The following is a 13,548-nucleotide window of genomic DNA, read 5'->3' on the forward strand; positions in this document are numbered from 1 at the left end:
ATGCGACACTTTAAGTGACAAAGTTTAGGTGAAATGTTTTCTATGTGGGATTGTTCCTTTTTGTGCCTAGTATAGATTGCATTACTCAATCACTTCAGATCTATATACAGTATCAATTTTCGTGTACATGTACATCTAGATGTCATCTGTCAGTCTTCTGATGTCATGTTGTGACTGCATCATGGAAATGAAAAACAAATGACATAACCAATGATTACATAATGTGTGTATCCTAAATGTCATATTGTTCAGGAATCTGCAGTGTATATTCACATCTGAACTCTGCACTTTGTGGTTTGCCACAGCAACAGTTAATAGCCTCGTGAGGCTGTTATAGTGCACATACATCTATGCTTTTAAAGGTACATGTACATGTATATTTTTAAGGTTGCAGCTGCAAGCTGTCATTTAGCACATGCAGTGTAGTCCTCTTGAGGCAGTGTTCACCATGATAAATTATATGTATGCTGGTAGACAACAACAGATGTAGCTGGTAGACAACAACAGATGTACATGTAGCTGGTAGACAACAACAGATGTAGCTGGTAGACAACAACAGATGTAGTCATCATAATACACATACATCAAAACATCAAGCCTGGAAATAAGTAGGACAAGGACAATGTCCTGCACCAAATAGTATTTTGACAGAAGCCAACTGATTCAGGATAAAACTGCGGTGCAAATGAACTTGTACCTTTTTTTTAATGATGTGAGTAGCTGGAAGATTTGCCAAGATTTCCTGCACTTGCTAAACATTATTTCCAGGCTTGTAACAGGTATTCTACTGCATGTATGTGAATACCTGAGTGATTTGTTACAGGTATTCTACTGCATGTAAGTGAATACCTGAGTGATTTGTTACAGGTATTCTACTGCATGTAAGTGAATACCTGAGTGATTTGTTACAGGTATTCTCCTGCATGTATGTGAATACATGAGTGATTTGTTACAGGTATTCTACTGCATGTAAGTGAATACCTGAGTGATTTGTTACAGGTATTCTACTGCATGTATGTGAATGCCTGAGTGATTTGTTACAGGTATTCTCCTGCATGTATGTGAATACCTGAGTGATTTGTTACAGGTATTCTACTGCATGTATGTGAATGCCTGAGTGATTTGTTACAGGTATTCTACTGCATGTATGTGAATACCTGAGTGATTTGTTACAGGTATTCTCCCGCATGTATGTGAATACCTGAGTGATTTGTTACAGGTATTCTCCTGCATGTATGTGAATACCTGAGTGATTTGTTACAGGTATTCTACTGCATGTATGTGAATACCTGAGTGATTTGTTACAGGTATTCTCCTGCATGTATGTAAATACCTGAGTGATTTGTTACAGATATTCTACTGCATGTAAGTGAATACCTGAGTGATTTGTTACAGGTATTCTCCCGCATGTATGTAAATACCTGAGTGATTTGTTACAGATATTCTACTGCATGTAAGTGAATACCTGAGTGATTTGTTACAGGTATTCTCCTGCATGTATGTAAATACCTGAGTGATTTGTCACAGATAATAATAAATTAGTCCTGTCAACACAGCTGTCCATTCAGGAGATTTTTGCTGATATACATGTTAAGCCTCGATCATAATGAGTGTTAGGACAGTGGAGATATTGTACTCTTGTACCAATACTCTGCTTTTCTCCAGCCATACTACTATACACTACATGTAGGTACATACATGTACATATAGATAAGCTCAAATGTAAGTTCAACCTATTTTTAGTTCTTTGATGCTGATATAGATGTAAGTACAGATATACATCTACTGACGTGTAATATGCAGTGATTAACTCACTGCCCTGGCCAAATTATTCCTGCTGGTAATAAATCAAGGGATCTGGACAGAAATAGATTTCTCACTGTAAGGTGTATCTGACCTTAACCATCAGGAACTACAGGGATTTTTTATGCAGTTTCTTCCTCGCTAATCCAATTTGGTTTTGTGGTGAAACAGCATTTTTGGTTAGAATTGAGGCGTATAAATTTCAAACCTTAGAGGATACGTGAAAGGCTTGTTTTTTAACATCAGCTTTAGCCTTGGAGTGTAAAAATGGTTTTAAACTGGTCAGTCTGGAAATTCAATACCCTACTGTGTTGATGTCAGTCGTCATAGTTATCAAAACTACTTCATTGTGGGGGGAGAGCCTGAATTTCCAAATATTTTCAACCATTGACAGAAAACACGCATAAAATGGAGGCCTTATTAAGAAATATAAAACATGCCTCAGTAAGTGGCAATTTTTTTTTTGTCTTTTTCTTTTTGTGGCAAATCTTCCTTCATGTTCCTTAAAACTATACTTGCTGTTTTATGGTACCTTTTCATGTATCCTTTACATGACAGTGCCAACCCCATCTTACTACAAAGCAAATAATACTTCAGCCCACATTGAAACTTATTTGTACCAATCCTACTGTAACATTGAACAGACGTTTGAACAAGTGGCTTCACTGTTATATATGATAATACTAGTTTAGAGGTCAGGGAGTACAAGAGTTTCACCTGTATAACACTACCTCGTTCTCATTAACCTGTGCACAGGTATTTACAGCTATTAATGATACTCCAGGTGGAGCGTCTGTGACAGTGTAATGGGGACCATGTGATCAATGGTGCCTTTCATACTGTCTCCATGAACATGGCTTTGTATTTCCTGTTATAGACAGGTACATATTGATAGAGGTAGAAATTGAGAGATCTATATAAAGCTGAGCCAGGTCAGTGTGAACACAGATCAATTGTCTATGATGTGACAAGAAAACACCAAGTCTACATGTGTACATATTTGTGGGATGATGCATGATGCTTGTAATAGAAGGACTATAGGTTTTACCTCGTATATTACCTGGAATTAAGATAATCCCAGATACTACAGTGTAGTTCAAGGACTTAGTTCAGTTCCAGCTTAGGTCGTAACTCCACCAGTACTCAGGAGACATCATCTGGATAGTGATAGTCTCACCACCATTGTACCAAACAGGCTTGTTCATGACACAGCTCTGATGATGTCTTTACACCAACTTCAGTAAGATGTGCTGTAGAGTCATGCTTTGATTCTGAGCTGTGTCATACCTGTACAATTGGTATATAGTGTGTAGCTACTGTTTGCTTTGATCTTACTGACCAGTGGACAAGAGCATTTGTATTGTGGAGATTTGGTAAAAGTGAACATCTCCCCCTTGATGTGATACGCCTGTCTCGTCTGTGTGTTATAAAGGATCTTAGCCTTGTCGCTTTAGTTACTACAAAGTCAGAGGTATACTGTATATAACTACAGTATGTCAACACTGGATTTATCCCTAAACAGGTAGGTTGGCGACGGTAGATTAAAATATATACGTAAACATGCGTGCATGTGATTTTCAATATGGTTCTCCAATCTCAAGATAGTTTTGTATTTGTAGGCATAATTGTCAGTAATTGCCCTCGTGAGTGCTAAACTTCATTTCATCCATGAATGTCTGATGAATAATTCACACGTAAACAATGGTAATCACTACATACATGTATGGTAACTGAAGATCTAATGGGGAATTTCCAGTTCATGCTCTTATGGCTTAACGTAAAAAAAGTCCTACTGTATCATGTAACCTGTCAAAAATGGTAGGAATCTGTTGCGGGATGATATTTACTACTACATGGATGTCTGAAAAAAGTTGGGCAAAAATTTACCTAGAGTGGATAAACGCTGGAGAAAATTGAGGAGTTGAACGTTTGTATGCTTGAGAAGTTTCTAAAGTAAAGGGGTGTGACTTGTGCCACTAGAACAGGTTGAGTTAAGTGATTGGTCAATTATTGCCCACAGAGGTTGCTGGCGATTTTTCACTCGTCGCATGACACAGGAGGAGAACTGTTTCTTCCTTCAACCACAAAAGAGTTTGAACTCAAAACAAATCACTTCTCTGCCATTACACAAGTACTTGTGAACTTGGATTCTTCAACTCTAAGACTATATAGTACATGTGCTGTACTGTAAGCCTCATGATACATGTGTTGCTTTCTATGTCCATCTTGACATGGAGCTGTGACAAGGCCATCTGTAGAAATAAACAAACATGGCCTTTGTTCTGATGGTTATCAGAATTTAGGAATGGGATTGAGCTTCTATGATTGAGGCGGAGTCTGATATGTACTTCAGATGTAATGATTCATGGTGGACTTTTCATCCCTATGATCAACATGTGCCCAAGCATGTGTATCTATGTAATCCTATATTTGATATTGTATGTTACATTGTGTACGTCCCTTAGTAAATAAATGAAAATATGAATTAGTTTCTTGATGCTTGATCATAGTTCTGTTACACTATAGGCACTTCAGATACATGAATATCACTATGATCAGTGTACAGTAGTAGTACATGGTTCTATTACATTATGGGCACTTCAGATACATGAATATCACTGTGATCAGTGTACAGTGGTAGTACATGGTTCTATTACATTATAGGCACTTCAGATACATGAATATCACTATGATCAGTGTACAGCAGTAGCACATGGTTCTATTACATTATGGGCACTTCAGATACATGAATATCACTATGATCAGTGTACAGTAGTAGAACATGGTTCTGTTACATTATGGGCAGTAGAACATGGTTCTATTACATTATGGGCACTTCAGATACATGACTATCATTATGATCAGTGTACAGTAGTAGTACATGGTTCTGTTACATTATGGGCAGTAGTACATGGTTCTATTACATTATGGGCACTTCAGATACATGACTATCACTATGATCAGTGTACAGCAGTAGTACATGGTTCTGTTACATTATGGGCACTTCAGATACATGACTATCACTATGATCAGTGTACAGTGGTAGTACATGGCTCTATTACATTATAGGCACTTCAGATACATGACTATCACTATGATCAGTGTACAGTGGTAGTACATGGTTCTATTACATTATGGGCACTTCAGATACATGAATATCACTATGATCAGTGTACAGTGGTAGTACATGGTTCTGTTACATTATAGGCACTTCAGATACATGAATATCACTGTGATTAGCATGCAGTGGTAGCACATGGTTCTATTACATTATGGGCACTTCAGATACATGACTATCACTATGATCAGTGTACAGTGGTAGAACATGGTTCTATTACATTATGGGCACTTCAGATACATGAATATCACTATGATCAGTGTACAGTAGTAGTACATGGTTCTATTACATTATAGGCACTTCAGATACATGAATATCACTGTGATTAGCGTGCAGTGGTAGCACATGGTTCTATTACATTATGGGCACTTCAGATACATGAATATCACTATGATCAGTGTACAGTAGTAGAACATGGTTCTGTTACATTATGGGCAGTAGAACATGGTTCTATTACATTATAGGCACTTCAGATACATGAATATCACTATGATCAGTGTACAGCAGTAGTACATGGTTCTATTACATTATGAGCACTTCAGATACATGAATATCACTATGATCAGTGTACAGCAGTAGTACATGGTTCTGTTACATTATAGGCACTTCAGATACATGAATATCACTATGATCAGTGTACAGCAGTAGTACATGGTTCTGTTACATTATAGGCACTTCAGATACATGAATATCACTATGATCAGTGTACAGTGGTAGTACATGGTTCTATTACATTATGGGCACTTCAGACACATGACTATCACTATGATCAGTGTACAGTGGTAGTACATGGTTCTATTACATTATGGGCACTTCAGATACATGAATATCACTATGATCAGTGTACAGTAGTAGTACATGGTTCTATTACATTATAGGCACTTCAGATACATGAATATCACTGTGATTAGTGTGCAGTGGTAGCACATGGTTCTATTACATTATAGGCACTTCAGATACATGAATATCACTATGATCAGTGTACAGTAGTAGTACATGGTTCTATTACATTATGGGCACTTCAGATACATGAATATCACTATGATCAGCGCACAGTAGTAGTACATGGTTCTATTACATTATAGGCACTTCAGATACATGAATATCACTATGATCAGCGCACAGTAGTAGTACATGGTTCTATTACATTATAGGCACTTCAGATACATGAATATCACTGTGATTAGTGTACAGTGGTAGCACATGGTTCTATTACATTATGGGCAGTAGTACATGGTTCTATTACATTATAGGCACTTCAGATACATGAATATCACTATGATCAGTGTACAGTAGTAGTACATGGTTCTATTACATTATAGGCACTTCAGATACATGAATATCACTGTGATTAGTGTGCAGTGGTAGTACATGGTTCTATTACATTATGGGCAGTAGTACATGGTTCTATTACATTATGGGCACTTCAGATACATGAATATCACTATGATCAGTGTACAGTAGTAGTACATGGTTCTATTACATTATAGGCACTTCAGATACATGAATATCACTGTGATTAGTGTGCAGTGGTAGTACATGGTTCTATTACATTATGGGCAGTAGTACATGGTTCCATTACATTATGGGCACTTCAGATACATGAATATCACTATGATCAGTGTACAGTAGTAGTACATGGTTCTATTACATTATAGGCACTTCAGATACATGAATATCACTGTGATTAGTGTGCAGTGGTAGCACATGGTTCTATTACATTATAGGCACTTCAGATACATGAATATCACTATGATCAGTGTACAGTAGTAGTACATGGTTCTATTACATTATGGGCACTTCAGATACATGAATATCACTATGATCAGCGCACAGTAGTAGAACATGGTTCTATTACATTATGGGCACTTCAGATACATGAATATCACTGTGATTAGCGTGCAGTGGTAGCACTTGGTTCTATTACATTATGGGCACTTCAGATACATGAATATCACTATGATCAGTGCATAGTAGTAGTAGTACATGTACATACCTACACACTGTACATTTGTGTGGCTGCCTTGTATGATCTGGAGGTTTGTCATGATCACCAGGTGAGGTGTTTCTGATTGTCATGATTAGCATGTGAGGTGCTCCTGATTGTCATGTGAGGTGCTTCTGACTGTCCTGATCGCCAGGTGAGGTGCATCTGATTGTCATGATCAACATGTGAGGTGCTCCTGATTGTCATTATTGGCATGTGAGGTGCTTCTGACTGTCATGATCACCAGGTGAGGTGCTTCTGACTGTCATGATTGGCATGTGAGGTGCTTCTGACTGTCATGATTGGCATGTGAGGTGCTTCTGATTGTCATGATTGGCATGTGAGGTGCTTCTGACTGTCATGATCACCAGGTGAGGTGCTTCTGACTGTCATGATCACCAGGTGAGGTGCTTCTGACTGTCATGATCACAAGGTGAGGTGCTTCTGACTGTCAATCCCATCACATGCTCACTTGGTTATGGCAGAATACACTTTACACAGAATACACAGAATGCAAGTTTAGTCAATTTTAACATTCCTGTGTCACGCAACAAGACACAGTGTGATGAAGACCTCTTCTATGACGCTACACTATATACACAAGTCTGTGAAGGCCTACGGCTGTAAACATTGCTCAAACTTATTCAAATACACAAAATCACGATATTGTCAAAATATAAATAATAAATAGAACATTGCACCGTGTAGGATGAATACCATACAAATTTTTGCTCGTGAAAGACGGAAATGACAACTCACTCAACCCTGAGACGCTCAACATTTCTGCCTCTCACTCGAAAAATATTTATGAAATTCAACCTTCACTGTGCAGTATCCTTTGTGTATATGGGCACTGGACCTTAGGGAATGGACCATGGTTCTAACATGAATAATGGACTACACTGAAGTTGTTTTTTAAGTCTGAGTGTTTGCAGTTTGACTATGGCTCTACTGCAAGTGACTCCATGTAGTCTGTCATTTAGAATTACATGTATAGTGCAATCAGATAGAACTATTTTGCCAGTTTTAGTCTAGTTGCTGAAGTTGGAACACGGTTCCACCACAAAGGACTACATCTATATGTTGCCATTTAACCTTACAGACAGGTATCACCATGGCCTCCATGCATGTTAACCTCGAGGTTGTGGTTTTGTCTGTTCATTTGTATGTCATAGTCGGCTATTTGTGCTTTCATGTATTAGTCTGGATGGGAGGAGTTGCATAACATGTACATGCACGTTTGCAGCACCACTTGTACCTGCACATTTACCAGTATTCTACGTTTACAGTTACCAGTATTCTACGTGTACATTTACCAGTAAATACATGTCTCTAAATTACAGTCTTAGAGTGTATGGTGCAGTGAGAACATGCAGGGTTAGGCCCCCTGTTGACTTTACCATGACCAGCTTGCTGAGTGAGGGTTCTCTGTGTTATCATTGCATGGCTCACTGCAGTAGATGTATAACCCAGATGACTCACTGTTTATCAGTGTGTGTGTGTGTGTGTGTGTGTACATGGTAACACAGGAAGCTCCTCCCCCCTCCCCCCCCCCCCCCCCCAACAGCAGATAAGACATGATATACTGGGCCAGGAGGGAGTTGAGTACAGCTGTAAAATCACAGAAATATTTCAGAGTGCATGTGCTGCTTGCTCTCACAACTCCTGTAAACAGGTATACATGTAGGTGCTTTTGTTGCTCACACCTGGATAGTCAGGCAGAACATAACAGGTATACATGTAGGTGCTTTTGTTGCTCCAACCTGGATAGTCAGGCAGAACATAACAGGTATACATGTAGGTGCTTTTGTTGCTCCAACCTGGATAGTCAGGCAGAACATAACAGGTATACATGTAGGTGCTTTTGTTGCTCACACCTGGGTAGTCAGGCAGAACATAACAAGTATACATGTAGGTTGTTTTGTTGCTCACACCTGGATAGTCAGGCAGAACATAACAGGTATACATGTAGGTGCTTTTGTTGCTCACACCTGGGTAGTCAGGCAGAACATAACAGGTATACATGTAGGTGCTTTTGTTGCTCACACCTGGGTAGTCAGGCAGAACATAACAAGTGTACATGTAGGTACTTTTGTTGCTCACACCTGGGTAGTCAGGCAGAACATAACAAGTATACACGTAGGTGCTTGTGTTGGTCTCACCTGGATAGTCAGACAGAACATAACAAGTATACATGTAGGTGCTTTTGTTGCTCACACCTGGGTAGTCAGGCAGAACGTAACAAGTATACATGTAGGTACTTTTGTTGCTCACACCTGGGTAGTCAAGCAGAACATAACAGGTATACATGTTGGTGGTTTTGTTGCTGCAACCTGGGTAGTCAGGCAGAACATAACAGGTATACATGTAGGTGCTTGTGTTGCTCACACCTGAATAGTAAGGCAGAACATAACAAGTATACACGTAGGTGCTTGTGTTGGTCTCACCTGGATAGTCAGACAGAACATAACAGGTATACATGTAGGTGCATTTGTTGCTCACACTTGCGTAGTCAGGCAGAACATAACAAGTATAGATGTAGGTGCTTTTGTTGCTCACACCTGGGTAGTCAGGCAGAACATAACAAGTATACATGTAGGTACTTTTGTTGCTCACACATGGGTAGTCAGGCAGAACATAACAGGTATACATGTAGGTACTTTTGTTGGTCACACCTGGGTAGTCAGGCAGAACATAACAAGTATACATGTAGGTACTTTTGTTGGTCACACCTGGGTAGTCAGGCAGAACATAACAAGTATACATGTAGGTACTTTTGTTGCTCACACCTGGGTAGTCAAGCAGAACATAACAGGTATACATGTAGGTACTTTTGTTGCTCACACCTGGGTAGTCAGGTATACATTTAGGTACTTTTGTTGCTCACACCTGGGTAGTCAGGCAGAACATAACAGGTATACATGTAGGTACTTTTGTTGGTCACACCTGGGTAGTCAGGCAGAACATACACTACATACACAATATGGATTTCGGCATTGGATGATATTCTGAGAACAACAGCTGATAACAGGAAATTATAGCATGTTGGACAACAGAGCAATCTGTGAACGTCAACAAAACCTGGTTATTGTAGAATACAGTTAGTAACAAAACATTACTAGTTAGTAGTCAAAAAGACAGAAATGTATGATGGTCTGCTGAATTGGGAACTGATCAAAACCTGGTCAAAGGAATAAGTAGGCAAAACTGATCACAAAGGAATAAGCAGGCAAAACTGATCACAAAGGAATAAGCAGGCAAAGCTGATGACAAAGGAACAAGTAGGCAAAACTGATCACAAAGGAATAAGCAGGCAAAGCTGATGACAAAGGAACAAGTAGGCAAAAACTGATCACAAAGGAATAAGTAAGCAAAGATGAACACATTCTGATAGATTGAAGAATCTTGATGAAAGGAATATGGTCACAATACATGTCATTCATTCACTTGATCAAAATCAATAATACAGGCCACTGATTTCGCATCCTAGCCACATGCATTTGTACAGACTTTTTTCTTTTAACTGAATGTTGCTCTTGTTGTTGCAGCGAGTGCCAGGGTCCGGTGGTACCTAGCATAATGGCCCAGGGTCGACCAATCAAATGTGTGGTCGTGGGCGATGGGACAGTGGGGAAGACCTGTATGCTCATCTCATATACGACAGACAGTTTCCCGGGGGAATATGTGCCCACAGTGTGAGTACAGTTGTTTCCCCTTGCTTTATTTCACTGTTCATCTCGTTACATTGTTTCACAACGGTATGATGAGGGTTTAGGTTCAGATCAGATCGATTAGGTTCTCAAAGGTTTAATCTAGATATTCTAATCTATATTTAAAAAATTACATTTAAAAAAAGTGTTTCAAATTATGACTTTAGTCAGAATTGGCCTGTTTAAAAACATTGTGTTGAAACCATTTCTACTGTATCTACCATAAGAAAGAGTAAAACAATCAGAGATTTGGTTTGGAATTTTCTCTGTTATTAATGTGGCAGTGCAACACTTGTACTTGTAAATCATACTTGTATTATGCACTGCACAGTTTTATCAGCAACCTGCCCAGTGGCTTGCACCATAGCTCCTTTTCACGAACAGCTTTTTTCTTTACAGATTTGATAATTACACTGCCAACATGATGGTAGATGGCGTAGCAGTCAGCTTGGGATTATGGGATACGGCTGGCCAGGAAGACTACGACAGGTTACGACCTCTCTCCTACCCACAGGTAAATTCCTCAGCCTTTGGGGGTGGGGAGTGGGGGGGTGTCTCCGGAGTGGCAGGGTAGGATAGTCACATAACGTTATCACCGTGGTTTTGAGTATAGTGATATATGTAAATGTATCAGGTTGTCACATTTGTGTTTGGGGATAGTCACATGTGATTGGCACATGGGTTTTCACATTAGTGACATGTCCGTGCACAGCACATTCAGAAGAACATTGGGGACTGTGAAAATTATTTACAAATCAAATGATATATTAAGAGATAGAAGTACTAATATAGTGATTATCCTAGATGAGAAAACCCAATCTTACAAGCACTGCCTTGTTTGCTCCCACCATCATGTTGGTCACCATCCTATAAGTGAAATGTTCTGGAGTACAGCATAAAACACCAGTCAGATAAATAAATACATACAGGTACTGTTGCCTTGACATGTGTTACATCACTTCAGGAATGACAAGTGTTATCTCACGCATGTTTCCATAGACTCCTGAGTACAAAGCTATAAAAACTCAGCCTATTTCCTCATTACTGGGGAGTTAGGTGTACACTATACATATATGTGTGAGAAGGAGGGGTTGGGAGGTAGGCACGGGGCTGCGGGAAGGCAGTTAGGGCTAGATTGCCTGCTCGTGATGATCTTGTCATGTTAGAGTACTTCATTCTACAGCAGTCAGGTCAGATACAGATAACACAACCTCCGTTACAACACATGTGGTAATTCTTCTAAAAAGCTGTTTATGTGGATGGAATAATTTGAACGATTTTTTTGAATGTGAAGTTGCATTTCTTTTGAAGCATTTACATTTTTGTATACATGTCTCCCTTATTGCAAAGCTGCTGTTGGGGTACAAATCTGCCTGTCCGAGCCTGTTATAAGTGAAGTACTTGATATGAAGTTTGTTAGCTACTGATGGCTGGTGACATGCATGGTACAGACACACAGAAGTTTGTTAGCTACTGATGGCTGGTGACATGGATTGTACAGACACACGGAAGTTTGTTAGCTACTGATGGCTGGTGACATGTATTGTACAGACACACGGAAGTTTGTTAGCTACTGATGGCTGGTGACATGTATGGTACAGACACACGGAAGTTTGTTGGCTACTGATGGCTGGTGACATGTATTGTACAGACACACGGAAGTTTGTTAGCCCACTGATGGCTGGTGACATGTCTGGTACAGACACACGGAAGTTTGTTAGCTACTGATGGCTGGTGACATGTATGGTACAGACACACGGAAGTTTGTTAGCTACTGATGGCTGGTGACATGTATTGTACAGACACACGGAAGTTTGTTAGCTACTGATGGCTGGTGACATGTCTGGTACAGACACACGGAAGTTTGTTAGCTACTGATGGCTGGTGACATGTATGGTACAGACACACGGAAGTTTGTTAGCTACTGATGGCTGGTGACATGTATTGTACAGACACACGGAAGTTTGTTAGCTACTGATGGCTGGTGACATGTCTGGTACAGACACACGGAAGTTTGTTAGCTACTGATGGCTGGTGACATGTATGGTACAGACACACGGAAGTTTGTTAGCTACTGATGGCTGGTGACATGTATTGTACAGACACACGGAAGTTTGTTAGCTACTGATGGCTGGTGACATGTCTGGTACAGACACACGGAAGTTTGTTAGCTACTGATGGCTGGTGACATGTATGGTACAGACACACGGAAGTTTGTTAGCTACTGATGGCTGGTGACATGTATGGTACAGACACACGGAAGTTTGTTAGCTACTGATGGCTGGTGACATGTATTGTACAGACACACGGAAGTTTGTTAGCTACTGATGGCTGGTGACATGTATGATGTAGACAAAAACATAGTGTGATGATGGATGTTAGCTGTAAGCCAAATCAACATAGTATTATGGTGTTTATTGAATAATTGTTTGACAACCAAATTCTGAATGCAAAGAATTCTCAAGGTTTTCTTCACTGAAACATTTAAAAGTATGAATACAAGATAATTTCTGCGTTAGCAACTTGTGCCCACATTTGGGGGACAGATTTTTGACCGTTTTGTAGTAAAGCACATGATGCTTCTCCCACATTGTTGTACAATCTCAGCAGTTTATATACTGTATGTAGTAAATAATACTACCTCAAAAGTATACTCTGTTGTATAGTATTTGAATTAAATCTACAGTCTATGATCAGAAAAAATGAAGTTAATTGTGAGGGAAAAAAATTATTTTTTTATTTATTTATTTGATTGGTGTTTTACACCATGCTCAAGAACATTTCACTTACAGTATATGACGGCGGCCAGCATTATAGTGGGAGGAAATTGGACAGAGCCCGGCGGAACCCACGACCCCACTCAAAATTAAAGGCAGAGGAAGTCAGATGCCATTTGGAATGATCTGTGATCTAAGTTTGAAGAAAATAGT

At 39.4% G+C, this 13,548-nt stretch overlaps 1 protein-coding gene across 2 annotated transcripts in view; it reads left to right on the forward strand.

The window, feature by feature from the left end:
• Positions 1-13,548, forward strand: part of LOC135479025 (ras-related C3 botulinum toxin substrate 2-like) — a 45,910-nt gene that overhangs the window by 16,671 nt on the left and 15,691 nt on the right. For both annotated transcript variants that reach the window (XM_064758729.1, XM_064758730.1), the window contains 2 exons: positions 10,457-10,603; positions 11,018-11,132. In XM_064758729.1, the coding sequence (XP_064614799.1) occupies positions 10,488-10,603; positions 11,018-11,132 (231 nt within the window). In that variant the 5' untranslated portion in view covers positions 10,457-10,487. The remainder of the gene's footprint in view (positions 1-10,456; positions 10,604-11,017; positions 11,133-13,548) is intronic.

Source organism: Liolophura sinensis, chromosome 12 (assembly GCF_032854445.1).
Source record: "Liolophura sinensis isolate JHLJ2023 chromosome 12, CUHK_Ljap_v2, whole genome shotgun sequence".
Classification (NCBI taxonomy): Eukaryota; Metazoa; Mollusca; class Polyplacophora; order Chitonida; family Chitonidae; genus Liolophura; species Liolophura sinensis.